Raw genomic sequence first — 25,958 nt, forward strand, 5'->3', positions numbered from 1 at the left:
GATAGTGGGATCTGTGGATACGGAGTCTGTGGATACAGAGGTCCAATTGCATCCTGCATTCGCTCCAAACTTTTCCAGAATTTGGATTTGCAATTTATTCCAGCAAAACAATGGTCTCAAGTTCTTAGCTTTGGAAAGTGGGATCTGTGGATACGGAGTCCGTGGATACAGAGGTCCGATTGCATCCTGTATTCGCTCCAGACTTTCCAGAATCTGGATTTGCAATTAATTCCAGCAAAATAATGGTCTCAAGCTCTTAGCTTTGGAAAGTGGGATCTGTGGATACGGAGTCTGTGGATACAGAGGTCCGATTGAATCCTGCATTCGCTCCAAACTTTTCCAGAATTTGGATTTGCAATTAATGCCAGCAAAATAATGGTCTCAAGCTCTTAGCTTTGGATAGTGGGATCTGTGGATACGGAGTCTGTGGATACAGAGGCCCGATTGCATCCTGTATTCGCTCCAAACTTTTCCAGAATCTGGAGTTGCAATTAATTCCAGCAAAATAATGGTCTCAATCTCTTAGCTTTGGATAGTGGGATCTGTGGATACGGAGTCTGTGGATACAGAGGCCCGATTGCATCCTGTATTCGCTCCAAACTTTTCCAGAATCTGGATTTGCAATTAATTCCAGCAAAATAATGGTCTCAAGCTCTTAGCTTTGGATAGTGGGATCTGTGGATACGGAGTCTGTGGATACAGAGGCCCGATTGCATCCTGTATTCGCTCCAAACTTTTCCAGAATCTGGATTTGCAATTAATTCCAGCAAAATAATGGTCTCAAGCTCTTAGCTTTGGATAGTGGGATCTGTGGATACGGAGTCCGTGGATACAGAGGTCCGATTGCATCCTGCATTCGCTCCAGACTTTCCAGAATCTGGATTTGCAATTAATTCCAGCAAAATAATGGTCTCAAGCTCTTAGCTCTGGAAAGTGGGATCTGTGGATACGGAGTCTGTGGATACAGAGGCCCGATTGCATCCTGCATTCGCTCCAAACGTTTCCAGAATTTGGATTTGCAATTAATTCCAGCAAAATAATGGAAGAGACCATGAAAATGAACAAGATCTGGCTACCAGTATTAAAAAATTCTAAAATTGCAACAGCAAAAACAGCAGAGAGGAAACAGGCAGGGACATCTAATCACCTTTCAAGAAGAGTTTGCTCCAGGCACAGTCAGCCCATTGTATGCTAATCAAGGTGGTCAGTTGAAACCTTCACCCCTAGCTCCAGCAGACAAGAGTTCTTTGTCCCACCCTGGTCATTCCACAGATATATAAACCCTTTTTCCTATTTCCAACAGACCTCACTACCTCTGAGGATGCTTGCCATAGATAGATGCAGGCGAAACGTCAGGAGAGAATGCCTCTAGAACATGGGCATATAGCCCGAAAAAAACCCACAAGAACCTATTTTACTGAATGTTTTTGCAATGGTGATGTTTGTTTATGTTTTGCCCCATAATAAGTTATATTAAGTTATATTTAATATATGTATTTTACTGAATGTTTTTGCAATAATGTTTGTTTATGTTTTGCCCCATTTTGAGCCTTGTTGTAGTTGCTGTTGTTGTTTATTTAGGTACGACAGTGCCCCAAGTTTCCTATAATTGCTCTTTCTGAGCTCTCATTGGGGGCAAAACAACCCATTCCTTTCTCTCCTCCCGAAGATCGGGTAACGTAAGGCCGGTGCATCCATGTGCATCGTCATGCGCCGCTTTGCACGGACGGCAGCATCGCACAGCAAAGCACAATTAACCGTGCTTTTCTTGTTCTGCTTCCTCTAACGGTCGGTCCCAGGTCTTGATCCACGGAGCGTAAAGTGGGTCGGTTGCAAAGCTTTTCTTTCCCAGCTTCCCAAAGGCTTCGCGAAAGAAATTGGAGGGAATCATAAGGCAGGAATGCTCCTGAGCATATGCAGAAGGCCCACATGCCTCCGTGACAGCTAGCGCGCCTCTTCTAAAATTAAGATCGTCTAATCATTTCCGGAACAATTTAATATAATGCGCATACAAGAGACAGGGGAGCATTGCAGCAGGTTGCATTGCAGCAGGTGGTCAGTGGTTTGCTCCTCTCCACACTCGCATGTCGTGGACTCCACTTTGTGGCCCCATTTCTTGAGGTTGGCTCTGCATCTCGTGGTGCCAGAGCGCAGTCTGTTCAGCACCTTCCAAGTCTTCTGTGTGCCCAGGGGGGAGTCTCTCATCTGGTATCACCCACGGATTGAGGTGCTGGGTTTGAGCCTGCCACTTTTGGACTCTCGCTTGCTGAGGTGTTCTAGTGAGTGTCTCTGTAGATCTTAGAAAACTATTTCTAGATTCAAGTCGTTGACGTGCTGGCTGATACCCAAACAGGGGATGAGCCGGGGATGTCTCTGCCTTGGTCCTTTCACTCTTGGCTGCTACTTCCCGGCGGATGTCAGGTGGTGCAATACTGGCTAAGCAGTGTAATTTCTCCAGTGGTGTAGGGCGCAGACACCCCGTGATAATGCGTCTTATCTCATTAAGAGCCACATCCACTGTTTTAGTGTGGTGAGATGTGTTCCACACTGGGCATGCACACTCAGCAGCAGAGTAGCATAGTGCAAGGGCGGATGTCTCCAGTGTGTCTGGTTGTGATCCCCAGGTTGTGCCAGTCAGCTTTCGTATGATATTGTTTCTAGCACCCACTTTTTGCTTGATGTTCAGGCAATGCTTCTTGTAGGTCAGAGCACGGTCCAGAGTGACTCCCAGGTATGTGGGTGCGCTGCAATGCTCCAGTGGGATTCCTTCCCAGGTCATAATCCTCAGAGCTCGGGATGCTTGTCTGTTCTTAAAGTGAAAAGCCCATGTCTATGTTTTAGATGGGTTAGGGATCAGCTGGTTTTCCCTGTAATAGGCAGTAAGGGCACCTAGAGCTTCGGAGAGCTTCTGTTCAATCATCTCAAATCTCCCTGCTTGAGTGGTGATGGCACGATCATCAGCATAGATGAAACTCTCTGTCCCTTCTGGCAGTGGCTGGTCATTTGTGTAGATGTTGAACATGGATGGAGCAAGCACGCTCCCCTGAGGCAGGCCGTTCTTCTGTTTCCGCCATCTGCTTCTCTGGCCCTGGAACTCAACAAAAAAGCTGATTATTATTGTTGTTGTTGTTGTTATTGTTAGTATTGTTATCCCCTAATCTATTCTATGTCCCAAGTGGCCAGAAGCGGATTTTGTTTCAGCCTTGACTCTGTTATCACTCTCTCTCTCAGTCTGGCAGAGCGCCTGAGAGATTGGTATGTTTGCCTGTGCTGACTAAAAACATGCCTTCTATCTACTGGCTCATTAATTTCTGCAGATGGCCCAGGCGCCGAGCTATCCTCAGGCTCAAAATCCTGGGAATTCTCTGGGAATTCAGGCCCTTTTCCAGTGAACACACCATCATCCCCAAACCCTTCAGGAACATTCTCATCAGAAAAGACACTTTGAGCAGGAATCCCATCGTCATTCTCTGCATCTAGAGCAACCGCAGGGCTTTGGGTTGGCACTGCCAGCCGGTCCCATTCTCTGGCCATTATGTAACTGGGCTTGGCCCCGAAAATCGGTGCGCATTGCGCATGGCCCTGCCCTCGTTCCTTTGGTGCGCGTGCATGGATGCCGAGGACAAAGGCTTGGATTCTCCTCTTTCGGGAGTCAGTCGGGTGGAGCCGGCAAATCGCTCCGGATTAAATGTGACACTTGAAAGGAGAGATCATGCCCCGTCTTGAGCAGCCGGGTTTCGTTGCTTTGGAGAACCAACAGGATGGAACCAAAGTCCCTAGTCCTCATTGAGGAGGCATCGTCTACATCATACAATTAACACGGTCTGACATCAATTAGGATCCTGGGAGTTATAGTTTCACTAAGGACACATCTCCACTGTAGAATGGATGCAATTTGACCCACACCTGAACTGCCATGACTCATGGGAGTTGTAGTTTGCTGAGGTCTGCCTAAAAGTATGCAAACTACAGCTCCTGGGGTCCCGTTGCTTGGAGCTGAGGTGCTTTGAAGTAATATCCAATTGCATTTGTTGCAGCTTGACCACACTTGAACTGCCACGGCTCATGGGATTTGTAGTTTTCTTAAGGTCTGCCCAAAAGAGTGCAAACTACAACTCCCAGGACCCCATCGCATGGAGCCAGCGCAATTCAAAGTAATGCCCAATTTCATTTGTTGCAACCTGACCCCACTTGAACTGCCATGGCTCAAGGGAGTTGTAGTTTGCTAAGGTCTGCCCAAAAGAGTGCAAACTACAACTCCCAGGACCCCATCGCATGGAGCCAGCGCAATTCAAAGTAATGCCCAATTTCATTTGTTGCAACTTGACCCCACTTGAACTGCCACGGCTCATGGGAGTTGTAGTTTTCTTAAAGTCTGCCCAAAAGAGTGCAAACTACAACTCCAGGGGTCCTGTTGCATGGAGCTGACGCGATTCAAAGTGATGCCTAATAGCATTTGTTGCAGGTTGACCCCACTTGAACTACTGGGACTAATGGGAGTTTTAGTTTTCTAAAGGTCTGTCAAAAAGGAGTACAAACTACAACTCCCAGGATCCCATCACATGGAGCAAACGTGATTCAAAGTAATGCCTAATTGCATTTGTTGCAACTTGACCCCACTTGAACTGCCACAGCTCATGGCAGTTGTAGTTTGCTAAAGGTCCTCCCAAAAGAGTGCAAACTACAACTCCCAGCATTCTGTTGCATGGAGCCAGGGCAGTTCAAAGTGATGCCCAACTGCATTTGTTGCAGGTTGACCCCACTTGAACTACCGGGAGTATATAATAAATAATAATAATAATAATAATAATAATAATAATAATAATAATATAGAAAAGTGGGGTATGTAATAATAATAATAACATAGAAGAAGAAGAAGATAGAAAATTGGGGTATGCAATAATAATACAATATAGAAAAGTAGAGAAGCACCCTTAGTGAAATTAGATGTGACCTCTTTATTTCCAGCATTGCAGAGCAGAGTGGAGGGTGAGTCCTGGCTCCCTATAGAAGTTAGAAAGGAAGGAGGAAGCTAACTAAAATGAATTTAAGCCTTGGAAAAATGATTAACAGGATGCCTATTTGCAGCTGGAGATTTCCACTCAGGCCTTATCGTCCTAATTTGGAGGATTCGCACTCGCATCTCCCTTCAATGCTTAGGTCTAGGTCCTGAAATATGGCGATCTTATATTTACCCGGTTAGTACTAATATGCAGACTCTGTTTAATGCATTTGACATTTTCGGTTTCATAATTATGTTAGGATCCAGTGTGAATTTGGACAGAAGCGTCTCTTGTCTTCCCAAGAGCTGATGTTCTGCATTCTTGTGGATATAGCATGTCTGTTTACATAGGTTTGCTATTGCTATATACATAGCAAGCCTATGAAGGTTGGGTATTTACACAATCCATAACGTGACTCAGTCTCAATGCCAGAGGTCTGATTCAGGAACGGTCTCCATTGCCCTTTAAGGAAGGGTATGTGTTGGAACTGGTATGTGTCTGATCTGGCCACAGTGGTCCATGCTCTTGTTACATCCCGTATAGACTACTGCAACGCACTCTACGTGGGGTTGCCCTTGAAGACTGTTCGGAAACTTCAACTGGTCCAGCGAGCGGCAGCCAGATTGCTCACCGGAGCGACATACAGGGAGCACACCACCCCCCTGTTGTGTCAGCTCCACTGGCTACAGGTTCAGTTCCGAGCACAATTCAAGATGATGGTTTTGACCTACAAAACCCTGTACGGTTCTGGTCCAGTGTATCTGTCCGAACGTATCTCCCTCTACGTCCCACCCCGGAGTTTAAGATCATCTGGGGAGGCCCTGCTCTCGACCCCACCACTGTCACAAGTGAGGTTGGTGGGGATGAGGAGCAGGGCCTTCTCGGTGGTGGCCCCTCACCTGTGGAACTCACTCCCGGGGGAAATTAGGGCGTCATCATCCCTCCTCTCCTTCAGGAGGAGGGTAAAGACGTGGTTGTGGGACCAGGCCTTTGGGCAATCTGACAATTAGAGAAGATAATAAGACGAGTATGACTAGGACTGACAATGTGGAATTGAAAATTTATTTATTTGTCGTGCCAGAGCAGCCAGTCCATTATATTACATTTCTAACAGAACAAAGCAAACAGGCAGAAAAATACACAACTTGTGAGTTTGGTAGCTGGTTAAATGTCCTTTGACCAGTATCTGGCCACTTGGAGTGCCTCTGGTGTTGCCACAAGGAGGTCCTCCATCGTGCATGTGGCAGGGCTCAGGTTGCATTGCAGCAGGTGGTCAGTGGTTTGCTCTTCTCCACACTCGCATGTCGAGGATTCTACTTTGTGGCCCCATTTCTGAAGGTTGGCTCTGCATCTCGTGGTGCCCGAGCGCAGTCTGTTCAATGCCTTCCAAGTCGCCCAGTCTTCTGTGTGCCCAGGAGGGAGTCTCTCATTTGGTATCAGCCATTGGTTGAAGTGCTGGGTTTGAGCCTGCCACCTTTGGACTCTCGCTTGCTGAGATGTTCCAGCGAGTGTCTCTGTAAATCTTAGAAAACTATGTCTAGATTTAAGTCGTTGGCGTGCTGGCTGATACCCAAACAGGGGATGAGCTGGAGATGTCTCTGCCTTGGTCCTTTCACTATTGGCTGCTACTTCCCGGCGGATGTCAGGTGGTGCAATACCGGCTAAGCAGTATTTCTCCAGTGGTGTAGGGCGCAGACACACCGAGATAATGCGGCATGTCTCATTCAGAGCCACATCCATGTTTTAGCGTGGTGAGATGTGTTCCACACTGGGTAGCACAGCGCAAGGGCAGATGTCTTCACTGTGTCTGGTTGTGATCCCCAGGTTGTGCCAGTCAGCTTTCGTATTGAAAATGGAACTATGAGATAGCGAACGCTGACCGTTTATGAGGAGGAATTGGGTTTGTATTGGTTTTATTGATTTTATTGGTTTTTATAGTTGTAATGTAGGAATTGTCGTTTAACTGTGAATTGATGCTATTTCTATTTTTAACTGTTATGTGATGTGGGCATCGAATTGTACCTTTGCTTTGTAAGCCGCCCTGAGTCCCCTTCGGGGTGAGAAGGGCGGGGTAGAAGCAACCGAAATAAATAAATAAATAAATAGGAACAAAATCAAAAGCAGGAGCGGAATATTTCGGTTTCCGTCTCCATCCAGGTTGGCTCAAGGTTTGCGGTGCCACCCAACACTTGGCACTCGATCCAAGAAGAAGAGATGCAAAACTGGTCAAGTTGCAAAAACTTGGGCTTCCCGTTGTATACGTTCCGCCTCTCCCAACCTTTCATGTTGAGATATATATGTGTGTGTGTGTGTAATATTTAAATCCCTGGCTCGCATGGCCTTTCCAGGTGCCGTCTCCATGACTCAGGTGCGACTCTGTTTCCCAGCTCCTCCCTTTTTGCAAAGGCTTCCTTTTTATAAGCTGGGGAAAAGGGCTCGGCTCGCTGCAAAACAGCCCTGCGGGGCGGACCGGAGCATTGCATTGCCGCCACCCTGTGTTGGGGTTCCCAGGGAAGTTCTCCCGTGGGAGAAACCAACCAATGGAGGTCCTTCCTCTCCGTAGGTCGCTGCAAGACGCGGGCCGCCGGTGGCTGACGGCGCTGGACTCCCAGGTGGCCGCCATGGCCAGCGAAGACACCGCCAGCATCCAGGACTTCCTGGACCGCAGCTTTCAATGTGAGTTGCCCTTTTGCTCATTTCGGGGTCATATTCGGGGTTGTCCTATTGTTTTTTATGGGGTCTACATCAAATGGGAATCGTGTCTGGGTCCGGATTTGCAAGTCTAGAGATGGCCCGTTTTGGAGATTCAGTGGGAAGGATCCCGTTTAGTTTCGTAACCTGCATTTCCGAAGCTTCGTAATTGCTTCGTAATTGTTCCCTTTTCAGGGTAACATTCAGGATCGTCCCATTATTTTGTAATTGTTCCCCTTTGCTTGTTTCGGGGTCACATTCGGGGTCGTCCCATTGTTTTATATGGGGTCTACATCAAATGGGAATCGGGGCCGGATTTGCAAGACTAGAGACGGCCCATTTTGGAGATTCAGTCGGAGGGATCCTGTTTAGTTTCGTAACCTGCATTTCCGAAGCTTCGTAATTGCTTCGTAATTGTTCCCTTTTCGGGGTAACATTCAGGATTGTCCCATTGTTTTATATGGGGTCTACATCAAATGGGAATCGGGTCCGGATTTGCAAGTCTAGAGATGGCCCATTTTGGAGATTCCGTCGGAGGGATCCCGCTAATTTTCGTAACTTGCATTTCTGAAGCTTTGTAATTACTTCGTAATTGTTCCCTTTTTGCTTGTTTCGGGGTCACATTCAGGGTTGTCCCATTGTTTTATATGGGGTCTACATCAAATGGGAATCGGGTCCGGATTTGCAAGACTAGAGATGGCCCATTTTGGAGATTCAGTCGGAGGGATCCTGTTTAGTTTCATAACCTGCATTTCCGAAGCTTCATAATTGTCTTGGATTTGTGCCCTTTTTGCTTGTTTCAGGTCACATTCAGGATTGTCCCATTGTTTATATGGGGTCTACATCAAATGGGAATCGGGTCTGGGTCCGGATTTGCAAGTTTAGAGATGGCCCGTTTTGGAGATTCAGTGGGAAGAATCCCGTTTAGTTTCATAACCTGCATTTCTGAAGCTTCGTAATTGCTTCGTAATTGTTCCCTTTTCGGGGTAACATTCAGGGTTGTCCCATTGTTTTGTAATTGTTCCCTTTTGCTTGTCTCGGGGTCACATTCAGGATTGTCCCATTGTTTATATGGGGTCTACATCAAATGGGAATTGGGTCTGGGTCCGGATTTGCAAGACTAGAGATGGCCCATTTTGGAGATTCAGTCGGAGGGATCCCATTTATTTTCGTAACCCGGATTTCCGAAGCTTCGTAATTGTTTTGGAATTGTTCCCTTTTGCCTGTTTCGGGGTCACATACAGGATCGTCCCATTGTTTATATGGGGTCTACATCAAATGGGAATTGAGTCTGGGTCCGGATTTGCAAGACAAGAGACTTGGAGATTCAGTCAGAGGGATCCTGTTTAGTTTCGTAATCTGCATTTCCGAAGCTTCGTAATTGCTTCGTAATTGTTTCCTTTTGCTTGTTTCGGGGTCACATTCAGGGTCGTCCCATTGTTTTTTATGGGGTCTGCTTCAAATGGGGATTGAGTATGGGTCTGGATTTGCAACACCAGAGATGGCTCGTTTTGGAGATTCGGGTGGCCCCCCATTTCATTTTGTAAAGAGTCAAAGGGATCCTGCTTAATTTCGTAACTTGTATTTCTGAAGCTTCGTAATTGTTTCCTTTTGCTTGTTTCGGGGTCACATTCAGGGTCGTCCCATTGTCTTTTATGGGGTCTGCTTCAAATGGGAATCGGGTCTGCGTCCGGATTGGCAAGACTAGAGATGGCCTATTTTGGAGATTCAGTTGGAGGGATCCCGTTTAGTTTAGTAACCGGCATCTCCTATGCTTCGTAATTTTTTTGGAATTGTTCCCTTTTTGCTTGTTTCGGGGTCACATTCAGGGTCATCCCATTGTTTTTATGGGGTCTGCTTTAATTGGGAATTGGGTCTGGGTCCGGATTTGCAAGACTAGAGACAGCCCGTTTTGGAGATTCAGTCGGAGGGATCTCGTTTAGTTTCGTAACTTGCATTTCCAGAGCTTCGTAATTGCTTTGTAATTGCTCCTTTTTTGCTTGTTTTGGAGTCACATTCAGGATCGTCCCATTGTTTTTTATGGGGTCTGCTTCAAATAGGGATTCGGTCCGGGCCCGGATTTGCAGGACCAGGAGTGGCTTGTTTCGGAGATTTGGGTGGCCCCTCATTTTGTTCCTTAAGGAGTCGGAGGGATCCCATTTAGTTTTGTAACCTGCATTTCTGAAGCTTCGTAATTGCTTCGTAATTGTTCCCTTTTTGAGGTCACATTCAGGGTCGTCCCATTGTTTTTTACGGGGTCTACTTTAAATGGGAATTGGGTCTGGGTCCAGATTTGCAAGACTAGAGATGGCCTGTTTTGGAGATTCAGTCAGAGGGATCCCGTTTAGTTTCGTAACCTGCATTTCCGAAGCTTCGTAATTGCTTCGTAATTTTTCCCTTTTTGCTTGTTTCTGGGTCACATACAGGATCGTCCCATTGTTTTTTATGGGGTCTGCTTCAAATGGGGATTGGGTCCAGATTTGCAGAACCAGGGGTGGCTCGTTTCAGAGGTTCAGGTGGCTCCCCATTTCATTTCGTAAAGTGTCGGAAGGATCCCATTTAGTTTCGTAACCTACATTTCCGAAAATTCGTAATTGTTTTGTAATTTGTTTCTTTTTGCTTGTTTCGGGGTCACATTCAAGGTCGCCCCATTGTTTTTATGGGGTCTGCTTCAAATGGGGATTGGGTCTGGGTCTGGATTTGCTGGACCTGGGGTGGCTCGTTTCAGAGATGTGGGTAGCCCCTGTTTCGTTTCCTAAAGAGTCGGAGAGATCCCGTTTAGTTTCGTAACCCGCATCTCCGAAACTTCGTAATTGTTTTGTAATTTTTTTCCTTTTTGCTTGTTTTGGGGTCACATTCAAGGTCGCCCCATTGTTTTTATGGGGTCTGCTTCAAATGGGGATTGGGTCTGGATTTGCAGGACCAAAAGTGGCTCGTTTCAGAGATTTGGGTGGCCCCTGTTACGTTTCGTAAAGAGTCTGAGCGATCTTGTTTAGTTTCGTAATTCCATTTCCGAAGCTTCGTAATTGTTCCCTTTTGCTTCTTCGGGGTCACATTATTTTTATGGGGTCTGCTTCAAATAGGGATTCGGTCCAGGCCCGGATTTGCAGGACCAGGGGTGGCTTGTTTAGGAAATATGGGTGCCCCCCCCCCATTTCGTTTCGTAAAGAGTCGGAGGGATCCCATTTTGTTTCGTAAAGAGTCGAAGGGATCCCGCTTCGTTTCGTAACCCGCATTTCCAAAACTTCGTAATTGTTTTGTAATTTGTTCCTTTTTGCTTGTTTCAGGGTCACATTCAGGGCCATTCCATAGTTTTTATGGGGTCTGCTTCAAATGGGGATCGGGTCTGGGTCCAGATTTGCTGGACCTGGGGTGGCTCATTTCGGGGATTCAGGTGGCCCCCATTTTGTTTCGTAAAGAGCCAGAGGGGTCCCATTTAGTTATATGGGGTCTACTTCAAATGGGGATCGGGTCCGAGTCCAGATCTGCAAGACTACTGGTGGCTCGTTTCGGAGATTCAGGGGACCATCTGTCGGGAGGGATCAAATGGTGTCTCCCTGCCTGCTAGAAGCGGGTTGGATTGGATGGCCTTTAGAGGTCTCTTCCAACTCTAGAATTGGATGATTCTCTATTTCCTTGCCATGTATCTTGGGGATCCAGCGCATGCTCAGGAATCTACAGTGCGCCACAACTCTATGTGGCTTTGGAGGCCCCATTATGTAATCTGCCCCTCTGGGAGACGTAGCGCGGCATAAAGGAATGGGCCAGGTAAGCCGCAGGAATGTCAAATAGCCCTGGGGCATCTCAGACAGGCAGCAGCATTGCCTTCCTCTGGACGCGAGACAAAACAATAACAGGGTGATTCTGCAGAATAACCCCAAACTTACGGCCCATCTACACTGTGGAACTAATGCAGTTTAACACCACTTGGAACTGCCGTGCCATTGTTATACCATGTCTTTAGACTTCAGCAAACTACAACTCCCAGGATTCCATAGAAAAACGGGCCATGCAGTTAAAGCGGATTCAAAGTGCAATTGGAAGAGACCTCTAAAGGCTATCCAACCCAACCTGCTTCTAGCAGGCAAGAAGACACAATTCAATCCCTCCCAACAGATGGCCATCTATCTATCTATCTATCTATCTATCTATCTATCTATCTATGATTGATAGACTATATTCTATGATATGTCTGTAACATAATTCTAGAGTTGGAAGGGAGCTCCAAAGGCCACCCAACCCAACCTGCTTCTGCCAGGCAGAAATGCACCATTCAATCCCTCCCTACAGATGGCCATCTAGCCATATATATGATTGATAGATAGACTATATTCTATGATATGTCTGTAACATAATTCTAGAGTTGGAAGGGAGCTCCAAAGGCAGGAAGACACCATTCGACCCCTCCCTACAGATGGCCATCCAGCCATATATATGATTGATAGATAGGCTATATTCTATGATATGTCTGTAACATAATTCTAGAGTTGGAAGGGAGCTCCGAAGGCCATCCAACCCAACGTGCTTCTGCCAGGCAGGAAGACACCATTCGATCCATCCCTACAGATAGCCATCCAACCATATATATGATAGATAGATAGTCTATATTCTATGATATGTCTGTAACATAATTCTAGAGTTGAAAGGGAGCTCCAAAGGCCATCCAACCTCAACCTGCTTCTGCCAGGCAGGAAGGCAACATTCGACCCCTCCCTACAGATAGCCATCCAGCCATATATATGATTGATCGATAGACTATATTCTATGATATTTCTGTAACATAATTCTAGAGTTGGAAGGGAGCTCCAAAGGCCATCTAACCCAACCTGCTTCTGCCAGACAGGAAGACACCATTCAATCCCTCCCAACAGATGGGCAACCATATATATATATATGATTGATAGACTATATTCTATGATATGTCTGTAACATAATTCTAGAGTTGGAAGGGAGCTCCAAAGGCCATCCAACCCAACCTGCTTCTGCCAGGCGGTAAGGCACCATTCGATCCCTCCCTACAGATGGTCATCCAGCCATATATATAATTGATAGATAGACTATATTCTATGATACGTCTGTAACATAATTGGAGAGTTGGAAGGGACCTCCAAAGGCCATCTAACCCAACCTGCTTCTGCCAGACAGGAAGACACCATTCAATCCCTCCCAACAGATGGGCAACCATATATATATATACAATTGATAGACTATATTCTATGATATGTCTGTAACATAATTGTAGAGTTGGAAAGGAGCTCCAAAGGCCACCCAACATCATCTCTTTCCTTTTGTCTCAGCTCTGGCTTCAAGGCACATGGACCTGAAGCAACGGGAGGTGGACACGGCAGCGGCCAAAGTGGACGAGCTCTCGAAGCAGTTGCAGTCTCTCTGGACGGACAACCCCAGCCCCGCCGCCACTTCGGCCAAGGTACGATGGCCAGAACAGGTCAGAAAAGTCTCTCCCCAAAACAAGACTCTTAGAGCTGGAAGGGCACCCCAAAGGTCATCTAGTCCAACCCCATCCTGCCCAGCAGGAAGGCACACATTCCAAAAGGTGTCCACCCAACTTCTGTTTAAAGACATCCAAAGAAGGAGAGTCCACTGCCCTTTGAGGCTATTTTACTATCATTGAGTTGGAAGGGACCCCCAAAGGCCATCTAGTCCAACCCATTCTGCAGGCAGGAAAACACAAATGTCATCCTACCTCTGTTTAAAGACATCCAAAAGAGGAGAGTCCACTGCCTTCTGAGGCTATGTATTTACAATCATTGAGTTTGGGCCCCCCAAAGGCCATCGAGTCCAACCCATTCTGCCAGGCAGGAAGGCACACATTCCAAAAAAAGTCCTTCCAGCCTCTGTTTCAAGACCTCCAAAGACTGAGAGTCCACTGCTTTCTGATGCTATCTGTTTTACTCTCATTGAGTTGAAAGGGACCTGGGAAGAAGTCTTGACTCAATTCCAACATTGCTTCGTCTAGCTACAGATTCTATACTTGGCACTTTTATCCCCTAATCCAGCATTTCTCAACCTGGGGGTCGGGACCCCTGGAGGAGTCATGAGGGGGTGTCAGAGGGGTCACCAAAGACCATCAGAAAACAGTATTTTCTGTTAGTCATGGGGGTTCTGTGTGGGAAGTTTGGCCCAATTCTATCATTGGTGGGGTTCAGAATGCTCTTTGATTGTAGGTGAACTATAAATCTCAGTGACTACAACTCCCAAATGTCAAGGTCTATTTTCCCCCAAACTCCACCAGTGTTCACATTTGGGCATGTTGAGTATCCATGCCAAGTTTGGTCCAGATCCTTCATTGTTTGAGCCACAGTGCTCTCTGGATGTAGGTGAATTACAACTCCAAAACTCAAGGTCAATGCCTACCAAACCCTTCCAATATTTTCTGTTGGTCATGGGAGATCTGTGTGCCAAGTTTGGTTCAAGTCCATTGTTGGTGGAGTTCAGAATGCTCTTTGATTGTTGGTGAACTATAAATCCCAGCAACTACAACTCTCAAATGACAAGATCAATCCCCCCCCCCCCCAGAAATCAACCAATATTCAAATTTGGGCATATTGGGTATTTGTGCCAAATTTGGTCGTGGCGTTAGGAGGTTTGAGAACCACTGCCGTAATCTACTCTATATCCCAAGCGGCCAGGAACAGATTTCGTTTCAGCCTTGACTCTGTTATCAATCTCTCTTTCAGTCTGGCAGAGTGCCTGAGAGCTTGGTTTGTTTTCCTTTGCTGACTGAAAGCATTTCTCCTATCTACTGGCTCGTTAATTTCTGCAGCTGGCCCAGGTGCCAAGCCTTTCTCAGGCTCAAGGCCTTGGGAATTCTCTCTCCAAAACAAGACTCTTAGAGCTGGAAGGGCACCCCAAAGGTCATCTAGTCCAACCCCATCTTGCCCAGCAGGAAGGCACACATTCCAAAAGGTGTCCACCCAACTTCTGTTTAAAGTAGAGTCCACTGCCCTCTGAGGCTATTTTACTATCATTGAGTTGGAAGGGACCCCCAAAAGCAATCTAGTCCAACCCATTCTGCAGGCAAGAAAACACAAATGTCATCCTACCTCTGTTTAGAGGCATCTAAAGGAGGAGAGTCCACTGCCCTCTGAGGCTATATATTTACAATCATTGAGTTTTGGGCCACAAAAGGTTTGGGCCACCCATTCTGCCAGGCAGGAAGGCACACATTCTAAAAAAAGACCTTCCAGCCTCTGTTTAAAGATTTCCAAAGACTGAGAGTCCACTGCTTTCTGATGCTATCTATTTTACCCTCATTGAGTTGAAAGGGACCTGGGAAGAAGTATTGACTGAATTCCAACATTGCTTTGTCTGGCTACAAATTCTGTACTTGGCACTTTTATCCCCTAATCTACTCTATATCCCAAGTGGCCAGGAACAGATTTCGTTTCAGCCTTGACTCTGTTATCAATCTCTCTTTCAGTCTGGCAGAGTGCCCGAGAGCTTGGTTTGTTTTTCTTTGCCGACTGAAAGCATTTCTCCTATTTACTGGCTTGTTAATTTCTGCAGCTGGCCCAGGTGCCGAGCTTTTCTCGGGCTCAAAGCCTTGGTAATTGTCTGGTAGCAAATTAGGCCCAGGGAACAGACCATCAACCCCAAACCCTTCAGGAACATTCCCATCAGAAAAATCACTTTGAACAGGAATCTCATTGTCATTCTCTGTATCTAGAGCAACCACATCATTAGAAACATCATTAGACACATGGAGCTCATTGTCGTTCCCAACACCCAGAGTACCCTGATCATTAGTCACAATCACAGGCCGAACTCCAACAATAAGACTTTCAAACCAGGAACGGAAAATGTTTTAATTGCACAGTGATATCTATCTAAATGTTCTGGAACAGCTGTCCCAGGAGCTCCAATTTTATTTGCTTTGAATTAAATGTTGGTTTGCAATCCCAGGCTTGGAGTTTTGCAGCAGGGTGGCTTCCTGTTATAGTTTGCAATCATAGGGCAAGCCACCTGTCTATTATAGTTAGGATCCCTGGTCCCGCCCCTCTCTGGGTTTTTTGGAGGGAAGGGGCCATCTTTCAGTTAGTCTCAGCAAAGGAAGTCAATGCAGAGGATGTATACGGACGTCCTCCTGTGCAAAGGCTTCGTCCCTTAAGACTTTCCGGGTGAGAACCTCTAAAGATTCCCAAAGGGTCCGGGGTCTTGAGAGCCTCTAAAGATTCCCAAAGGTTCCGGGGAAACAGACTTACAGCCCTGAGGAATTCCGGAGGGAATGACAGCTCTAACCAGCAAAGCAGCTAAGTGATTACAAGCTTCTTGGTAGGTCCACTCGGCGTTGAGACGTAGTTCAACCCGGTAGTGAATCCACATCAATAAGGTTTAGGTTCACAGCAGCCTGGGAGGAGCTAGAAAGGGGAATTTTCCTCTTTTTTTTTTTTTGAAGATAGTGCCTGTTCCCTGTGAACAAGATTGCAAGAGCCAAGAGACTGTTAAGAAAGTTTTACAATTCCTGTTTTGTTCATCAATAAAAGACTGTTGTATTTAAGTTCAAGCCTCATAAAGACTGTTTAATAAGGGAAATTTCTCTAAAGGCTTCTTTTCGGGGGCCCTGGCTTCCCGCTGGATCCAAGCCATACATAGAATAATAGAATCATAGAATCAAAGAGTTGGAAGAGACCTCAAGGGCCATCCAGTCCAACCCCATTCTGCCAAGAAGCAGGAATATTGCCTTCAAATCACCCCTGACAGATGGCCATCCAGCCTCTGTTTAAAAGCTTCCAAAGAAGGAGCCTCCACCACACTCCGGGGCAGAGAGTTCCACTGCTGAACGGCTCTCACAGTCAGGAAGTTCTTCCTCATGTTCAGATGGAATCTCCTCTCTTGTAGTTTGAAGCCATTGTCCCATTGCGTCCTAGTCTCCAAGGAAGCAGAAAACAAGCTTGCTCCCTCCTCCTCCCTGTGGCTTCCTCTCACATATTTATACATGGCTATCATGTCTCCTCTCAGCCTTCTCTTCTTCAGGCTAAACATGCCCAGCTCCTTAAGCCGCTCCTCATAGGGCTTGTTCTCCAGACATCCTCTCTTAAAGGCGCTTCTTTTCAGGTCCAGCGGCGACAGAACACTAAACATGGCTCTGTTGTCTCCTCTTTGCAGGCGAAGGAGCGTTACAGCCTCGGCAGCGTCCCGTCCCAAGACGTCTTGGTGAAGGCAGCCTCCTCGCTACCGTCTTCTCCCCGGAAAAGCGCTTCGTGGGAGGCCACCGAGAGCAGCGGCTACATCCCGTTCGCCTTTGCCGGCGAGGGTCCGCAAAGCGCTCCTTTCTACGGCTCTGCATCCAACAAGTCTTCCTTGGGTCGGCCCATCTCGCCGCGGCCATCCTTCTTCCTGCAGCCGGAGCTGGACCGCAGCCCGCTCCCTCCGGCCGCTCCCCCCTCGAGGCCCAAAGTGATGGCCGTCCCGTACGAATCGGCAGTCCACGCCTCGTCCCCGCGCTCCCTCCGCCCGGGCGGACCCTCCGAGCGGCAGTACGACTACAAGTCCTATGGTTCCTTGGGGCGGGAGGGCTCTCCGCGGACGCCGGCAGGGGAAGCGTCCGGAGCCCCGCAAGCCTTCTTCCCAGACCGAGTCCCCTCCCCGAGGCCCCCTCTGCCGCCGCCGTATGAAAACCACAACCTGTACCCTTCGGCCCCCAGCAACTTTGCACCTTTCCGGGCTCAAGGTAACGTCCATTTATGTAGTAGAGCGTACCCCTATTTACTCGAGTCGAATGCTCACCTTTTGGAATTAAATGACTTTGCCAAAATTCGTGTGCAGGTATAGCTGTACCAGGAGCTCCAATTTTGTTTGCTTTGCATTGAATGTTTGTTGTAGTCCTAAGTTGCAGGGACTCTGCAGATAGGTGGCTTCTTTTGGCTGCAATCATAGGGCAAGCCACCTGTCAATTATAGTTAGGTTCCCTGGTCCCGTCCCTTTTGAGTTTTTGGAGGGAATAGGAGCCGTTTTGGGTTCAGTCCACACGGAGAAGCCTTTCATGCAGGACATAATACCAAGAGCTCCTGTAGAAAGCTTTGTCTTCTACAGCTTGGCTGGGAAGATATACAGCCCACAGCTTGGCCGGGGTTATACAGCCCTACAGCTTCTTTGCTGAGGGACTTCAGCCAGCCATCACCGAAACCTGAACTCCTTTTCCCCTGGAAGTCTACAAAGCTGTGCTTGGTAAGGGTCACTCACAGAAGCCCGACGCAGTTGGTACCGGGTGCAGGGGCTCCATGCCAACAGAGTCAAAGACAGACTGCCCAGGTTAGAAGTTAAGGATTTCCCTATTAGTTAAAATACCTTTTATGAAGCTAGTGCCTGTTCCCTGTGGACAAGATTGAGAGAGCCAATAGACTATTAAGAAAGCCTTGAAATACCTGTTTGTTTTCAGTAATAAAGAACTTTGTTGAACCTTTGAGCAATCTAGAGACTCTGTTTTAAGGAAATCCAAGGGCCTTGAATCTGAGGCAGCCCCGGCGTCCCATTGGGCACACAGAATGTATGTCCTGTCTACAGTCTGTTGCACAGGCCCAGCGTGCGACAGCACAATTCGGGTTCTTATTATTTCTGTGTAATACAATAACCTGAGCCAAAGCCAAAGGGGAAGATGCTTCAGGAGAACGTACCCCTACTTACTCGAGTCTAATGCTCACCATTTTGGGACGAAATGGCCATTCCAAAATCCAGATGCACATTATAAGAGGGTTGAATGAAAAGTAATGCCTCCACCTTCGTAACGCCTCAACAGATGGCAGTACTGGTATGAGGCAGGTACTGGCTTGTTCAGTAGACATTCCTCTACAGTTCCATTTTGGTGGGAAGCCTTAGCATTGAATTGTTGTGTTGTTAAAGTGCGAAGTATGGAACCCTTCGCAGACGGTCGGTGAATGGAACTTGAGCAACGTATGCTGCATGTACTGGCTTGTTCAGTAGACTCTCCTCTACACTTCTGTTTTGGTGGGAAGCCTTAGCATTGAATTGCTGTGGTGTTAAAATGCAAAGTATGGAACCCTGCGCAGACGGTCGGTCAATGCGACTTAAGCAAGGTATGTGGCAGGTACTGGTTTGTTTAGTAGACTCTCCCTTACAGTTCCATTTTGGTGGGAAGCCTTAGCATTGAATTGTTGTGTTGTTAAAGTGCAAAGTTTGAATTGTTGTGTTGTTAATGTGCAAAGTATGGAACCTTGTGCAGACGGTCGGTCAATGCAACTTAAGCAACATATGCGGCAGGTACTGGCTTGTTCAGTAGACTCTCCTCTACAGTTCCATTTTGGCAGGAAGTCTTAGCATTGAATGGTTGTGTTGTTAGTGCAAAGTATGGAACCCTGCGCAGACGGTCAGTCAATGTGACTTAAGCAACATATGTGGCAGGTACTGGCTTGTTCAGTAGACTCTCCTCTACAGTTCCATTTTGGCAGGAAGTCTTAGCATTGAATGGTTGTGTTGTTAGTGCAAAGTATGGAACCCTGCGCAGATGGTCGGTCAATGCGACTTAAGCAACATATGCGGCAGGTACTGGCTTGTTCAGTAGACTCTCCCCTACAGTTCCATTTTGGTGGGAAGCCTTAGCATTGAATTGTTGTGTTGCTAAAGTGCAAAGTTTGAATTGTTGTGTTGTTAATGTGCGAAGTATGGAACCCTGCACAGATGGTCGGTCAATGCAACTTAAGCAACGTATGCGGCAGCTACTGGCTTGTTCAGTAGACTCTCCTCTACAGTTCCATTTTGGCGGGAAGTCTTAGCATTGAATTGTTGTGTTGTTAATGTGCAAAGTATGGAACCCTGCGCAGACGGTTGGTCAATGCAACTTAAGCAACATATGCAGCAGGTACTGGCTTGTTCAGTAGACTCTCCTCTACAGTTCCATTTTGGCAAGAAACCTTAGCATTGAATTGTTGTGTTGTTAAAGTGCAAAGTATGGAACCCTGCGCAGACGGTTGGTCAATGCAACTTAAGCAACATATGCAGCAGGTACTGGCTTGTTCAGTAGACTCTCCTCTACAGTTCCATTTTGGCAAGAAACCTTAGCATTGAATTGTTGTGTTGTTAAAGTGCAAAGTATGGAACCCTGCGCAGACGGTTGGTCAATGCAACTTAAGCAACATATGCAGCAGGTACTGGCTTGTTCAGTAGACTCTCCTCTACAGTTCCATTTTGGCAAGAAACCTTAGCATTGAATTGTTGTGTTGTTAAAGTGCAAAGTATGGAACCCTGCGCAGATGGTCGGTCAATGCGACTTAAGCAACGTATGCGGCAGGTACTGGCTTGTCCAGTAGACTCTCCTCTACAGTTCCATTTTGGCAGGAAGTCTTAACATTGAATGGTTGTGTTGTTACAGTGCAAAGTATGGAACCCTGGGCAGATGGTCAGTCAATGCGACTTAAGCAACATATGCGGCAGGTACTGGCTTGTTTAGTAGACTCTCCCCTACAGTTCCAGTTTGGTGGGAAGCCTTAGCATTGAACGGTTGTGTTGTTAAAGTGCAAAGTATGGAACCCTGTGCAGACGGTTGGTCAATGCGACTTAAGCAACGTACGCGGCAGGTACTTGCTTGTTCAGTAGACTCTCCTCTACAGTTCCATTTTGGTGGGAAGCCTTAGCATTGAACAGTTGTGTTGTTAAGTGTGAAGTATGGAACCCTGTGCAGACGGTCATTCAATGCAACATAAGCTACGTGCCGTCATTGAATTCTTGACAGCAGAAGGTGTCAGCCCAAAGGAGATTCATCAGGGAATGCAAGCTGTTTATGGTGATTGTGTTGATGTGAGTACTGTGTGTCGTTGGGCGAGTAAGTTTAAAGATGTTGAGGTGGGAATATCTGACTTTCATGACAAACAAAGAGTTGGACATCCTGTGACAGCAACCACTCAGTTTCATAAGCAAAATGTTGACGGATTGATTCGTATCACTCAGAGAGAAAAAGAGCACAAGAACATAATGTGGATCACATTATTGCTTTGCTTGGCTATCGGAAGATCTGTGCACAATGGGTACCCAGGATGCTGATGCCTGAAATTTATTTATTTATCGTGTCAGGAGCGAACCAAACAGTTGTATTGCATTTTTAACAAATAAACAAACAAACAAAGCACAAAGTTTGCAAGCTTGGTAGTTGATTAAATGTCCTTTGACCAGTAGTTCGCCACTTGGAGTACCTCTGGTGATCCTCCATTGTCACCTGAAATGAAAACGCACCACAGCAGAACTTCAGAGACTGGATCTCACAACCGTACAGCATCCTCCATTCAGTCCAGATTTAGCACTGTCTGACTTCCATCATTTCCCGACCATGAAAGGTCTGTGGGGACATCATTCTGCTTCTGATGAAGATGTTGAGAGAACTGTGAGACTCTGGTTGTGGAAACAGAATGTCGACTTCTTCCGTGACGGCTTCGTTAGTAGAAATGTATCCAATTGTCTGGTGATTGTGTGGAAGTGTGAATCGTGGTAGTTAAAGAGCACATTCAAAGAATTATTTCTGCGTATTGTCAAAGGCTTTCATGGCCAGAATCACTGGGATGTGGTGGGTTTTTTCGGGCTATATGGCCATCTTCTAGAGGCATTCTCTCCTGACGTTTCGCCTGCATCTATGGCAAGCATCCTCAGAGGTAGTGAGGTCTGTTGGAACTAGGAAAAAGGGTTTATATATCTGTGGAATGACCAGGGTGGGACAAAGAACTCTTGTCTGCTGGAGCTAGGTGTGAATGTTTCAACTGACCACCTTGATTAGCATTTGATGGCCTGGCAGTGCCTGGGGCAATCTTTTGTTGAGAGGTGATTAGATGTCCCTGATTGTTTCCTCTCTGTTGTTTTGCTGTTGTAATTTTAGAGTTTTTAAATACTAGTAGCCAGATTTTGTTCATTTTCATTGTTTCCTCCTTTCTGTTGAAATTGTCCACGTGGTTCTTGTGGATTTCAGTGGCTTCTCTGTGTAGTCTGACATGGTGGTTGTTAGAGTGGTCCAGCATTTCTGTGTTCTCAGATAATATGCTATGTCCAGGTTGGTTCATCAGATTATTTCTGCGTTTGATTTATTAAAATATTCCCATCCTAACCCAAGTAACGAAGGTGGAGGCATTACTTTTCATTCGACCCTCATATCTCATGGCTCCATTGAGTCCTAGTTTCCACGGCAGCAGAAAACAAGCCTGCTCCCTCTTGCTTGTGGCTTCCTTTTATTGGACCCAACTTCAATGGCGAAGAGGGGCGCACCCCAAAAATGTTTTCTTCATGGCTTCTTGCTCCTTGTCCACAGATGACCTGGTGCTCCGTCGGAGGGGGGCCAAAAGCTGGAACGAATCCGACCTGGACGTGGCCTACGAGAAGAAGTCCGGCCACTCCGTCGGTTACGACCGTAAGTCTTGGAACAGTTTGGGGACGGATGGGGACAGGCCCGTAGCCAGGAAAAATATTTGGGAGGTGTTCAGATTCCCACCCACCCCCCTCGAAATGGCTTTTGAGGTCGGTGTAACCCAGTCATCCAATGCCCAGTTTAGCCCGGTGTTTCTCAACCTTCCTAATGCCGCGACCCCTTAATGCAGTGCCTCATGTGGTGGTGGCCCCCAACCATAACATTATTTTCGTTGCTACTTCATAACTGTGATTTTGCTACTGTTATGAATCGTAATGTAAACATCTAATCTGCAGGATGTATTTTCATTCACTGGACCAAATTTGGCACAAATACCCAATACACCCAAATGGGGTTGAGCGGGATTGATTTTGTCATTTGGGAATTGTAGTTGCTGGGATTTATAGTTCACCTACAATCAAAGAGCATTCTGAACTCCACCAAGGATGGATTAGAACCAAATTTGGCACACAGAATTCCTATGACCAACAGAAAATACTGGAAGGGTTTAATCATAGAATCATAGAATCCATGAGTTGCTTTTTCTATAATGCCATATATCTCAGCATTATAAAAAAATGCTGGTGTCGGAGCCGAGGATGAAATGTCCTTCTTGGGATGTGGCCCCATCTTCTCTGTATGCGGCCACATGCGACTATGTGTCATTGAAAATGGCTACGTGTGTCAGTGCTGTCACATATGTCATAGGTTCGCCATCATGGATCTAGATTGCTAAGATCATCTGGAGGGGCCCTGCTCTCAGTCCCACCGGCCTCACAAGCGCGTCTGGTGGGGACGAGGGACAGGGCCTTCTAGGTGGTGGCCCCTCGGCTCTGGAACTCTCTCCCACTGGAGATCAGAACTGCCCCTTCCATCTTGACATTCAGAAAACAGGTGAAAACCTGGCTATGGCGATTGGCATTCGACGAGTGAGTCAATATTCTGTGATATGGATGGATGACGACGAATGACGAACGATTTTATTGTGACGACTGACCATTGTAATTATTTGATTGCATTTTGCTATTTTAATGTTTTAATTTAATATGTAATATGATGTTTTAATGACTGTTTGTGATATTACTGTTGGAAACCGGCCCGAGTCCCTCGACAGAGGTGAGAAGACCAATATACAAAATTGCTAAATAAATAAATAAACCGGGAGTAGGGCCCATGCCAGCAAAGTAAAGAGATTGACCAGGGAGGGGTCAAGGATTTCACTTGTAGAAGGAAGAAACATCCTTCCCTTGTGGGCAAGATTTAAGCAAGCCACCAGTTGATTCAAAGCCTTGAAGTATTTGTTGGATTTATTGAAGATTTAAGCAACAATAAAAACTTTGTTGAACTTTCTAAGTCTTTAAAAGAACTTTGTGTGGGGAAATCCAAAAGGCCTCTCAGCCGAGGCACCCCCGGCGTCCCGTTGGACATTCAGAAAACACGTCCTGTCTGCAGACTCTTTCACAGGCCCAGCGCGTGACAGCACATAGAGTGGACTTGTAGTTCTGGAGGGACTCTAATTTTTGCTTCTCATATATTTGGCATGGGGGTTGGGAATTAAGCAGTTAACATTCATGAGTTAACTAGGTTTTCTTTTTTTGACCTTTGGCTATGGGCTTGGATGGGGGCAGAGGCGGCTCTAGGTAATTTTCAATGGTAAGCAAATAGTATTTTGGCGCCCCCCCCCCCCCAACCAATCATTGATATATATTTTCTGTTTCTCAGTTCTTGTGGGTTTTTTCGGGCTATATGGCCATGTTCTAGAGGCATTTCTCCTGACGTTTCGCCTGCATCTATGGCAAGCATCCTCAGAGGTCTGTTGGAATTAGGACAAATGGGTTTATATATCTGTGGAATGGCTGGGGTGGGGCAAGGAGCTCTTTCCTGCTGCAATTAGGTGTGAGTGTTTGGCTAATCACCTTCATTAGCATTTGAAGGCCTGCTTGAACCTGGGAAAACCTGTTGCTGGGAGGTGTTAATCTGTGCCTGGTTTCTTCCTCTCTGTTGTTTAGCTGTTATAATTTTAGAGTTTTTTAATACTGGTAGCCAGATTTTGTTCATTTTCATGGTCTCTTCCTTTCTGTTGAAATTGTCCACATGCTTGTGGATTTCAATGGCTTCTCTGTGTAGTCTGACATGGTGGTTGTTGGTGTGGTCCACCAAGAAAATCCAACAAATGCTACGTTCAGCAAAGGACAAGAGGGATCCTCTCACCTCTGCAGGAGCCTACCATTGTGTACCATGCAGCTGTGGACAAGTCTACATAGGGACCACCAAACGCAGCAGCATTGCCCAGACACGCATCAAGGAACATGAAAGGCACTGCAGACTACTCCAACCAGAGAAATCAGCCATAGCAGAGCACCTGATGAACCAGCCTGGACACAGCATATTATTTGAAAACACAGAAATGCTGGACCACTCTCACAACCACCATGTCAGACTACACAGAGAAGCCATTGAAATCCACAAGCATGTGGACAATTTCAACAGAAAGGAAGAGACCATGAAAATGAACAGAATCTGGATACCAGTATTTAAAAAACTCTAAAATTATAACAGCTAAACAACAGAGAGGAAGAAACCAGGCACAGATTAACACCTCCCAGCAACAGGTTTTCCCAGGTTCAAGCAGGCCTTCAAATGCTAATGAAGGTGATTAGCCAAACATCCACACCTAATTGCAGCAGGAAAGAGCTCCTTGCCCCACCCCAGCCATTCCACAGATATATAAACCCATTTGTCCTAATTCCAACAGACCTCTGAGGATGCTTGCCATAGATGCAGGCGAAACGTCAGGAGAAATGCCTCTAGAACATGGCCATATAGCCCGAAAAAACCCACAAGAACTGAGTGATTCCGGCCATGAAAGCCTTCGACAATATATTTTCTGTTTGTTGTGGGAGTTCTGTGTGCCATATTTGGTTCAATTCCATCATTGGTGGAGTTCAGAATGCTCTTTGATTGTAGGTGAACTATACATCCCAGTAGCTACACTTGCCGCACTTGCTCCCTTGCCTGGCCCGCTTTGGGTCCGGAGGCGTGTCTCAAGACCCGGCGCGTGCACCAAAAGTCACCTCTTCTCCTGACTTTCTCCTCAGCCATTGGGACCAAGAAAGAAAGAGAGAGAGAGAGGTGGAGATGCCCACCTTTCCTGAAGGTAGGCGCAAAAACAAAGGAGGGAGCGGAGGTGGGAGATACCTCCAGCCGGAGGGGCTCTCTCTCTCTCTCTCTCTCTCTCTCTTTCTCTCTTGGTCCCAATGGCTTAAGAAAAAGTCAGGAGAAGAGGCGACTTTTGGTGCGCATGCTGGGGTCTTCAGACATGCCACCGGACCCGAAGCGGGCCAGGCGTGGTGGCTCCGCCCCTTGGCCCACCCGCGGATTGGGGAGAGGAGAGGAGGCGGGTGGAGCGCCGGGGGATCGGGAAAGGGAGCTGGTCATGGGGAAGGGATCAAACGCAGAGAACGATTGAGTGCCGGCTCTGCTCGCGCACCCGGTGGCCGGGTGGAGCAGGAACGAGAGGGGCTAGGCGAGGCTCAAGGGCCCGGCCCCTTTGGGAAGAGGATCGCCCGGCAGCGAGGCAAGAAAGCCGAGGCTCCCCCCGGACTGCTAGGGTTGTTGTGAGCTGAGGGGGCGCTCCTCAAGTGGCGGTCGAGGAGCATTTACAGAGGCGCCTCTGCGCCCCTGGCAAAAAAAAGTGTTCTGCGACCGCTTACTTCGCGTAATGGATGAGCCGCCCCTGGATGGGGGCCAAAATATGCAATCGAATTGTCCCATTTCATCAAGGGTGATGTTTCTTTGCAGGAGGCGATGCTCATCTTGGACTCCGCCAAAACAACTCGCTCGCTCCTTGGCGGGAATCGAGTTTGGACGGGAGCATCGTACCAAGCAAGGTGAGCTGAGAGTTT

General features: G+C 46.9%; 1 protein-coding gene across 1 annotated transcript in view; it reads left to right on the forward strand.

The window, feature by feature from the left end:
* Window positions 1-25,958, forward strand: part of LOC137094995 (relA-associated inhibitor-like) — a 73,092-nt gene that overhangs the window by 23,260 nt on the left and 23,874 nt on the right. The window contains exons 2-6 of the mRNA XM_067461116.1: window positions 7,567-7,679; window positions 12,992-13,122; window positions 16,821-17,385; window positions 21,958-22,056; window positions 25,855-25,943. Of these exons, the coding sequence (XP_067317217.1) occupies window positions 7,625-7,679; window positions 12,992-13,122; window positions 16,821-17,385; window positions 21,958-22,056; window positions 25,855-25,943 (939 nt within the window). The 5' untranslated portion in view covers window positions 7,567-7,624. The remainder of the gene's footprint in view (window positions 1-7,566; window positions 7,680-12,991; window positions 13,123-16,820; window positions 17,386-21,957; window positions 22,057-25,854; window positions 25,944-25,958) is intronic.

This window comes from Anolis sagrei, chromosome X (genome assembly GCF_037176765.1).
Source record: "Anolis sagrei isolate rAnoSag1 chromosome X, rAnoSag1.mat, whole genome shotgun sequence".
Taxonomy (NCBI): domain Eukaryota; kingdom Metazoa; phylum Chordata; class Lepidosauria; order Squamata; family Dactyloidae; genus Anolis; species Anolis sagrei.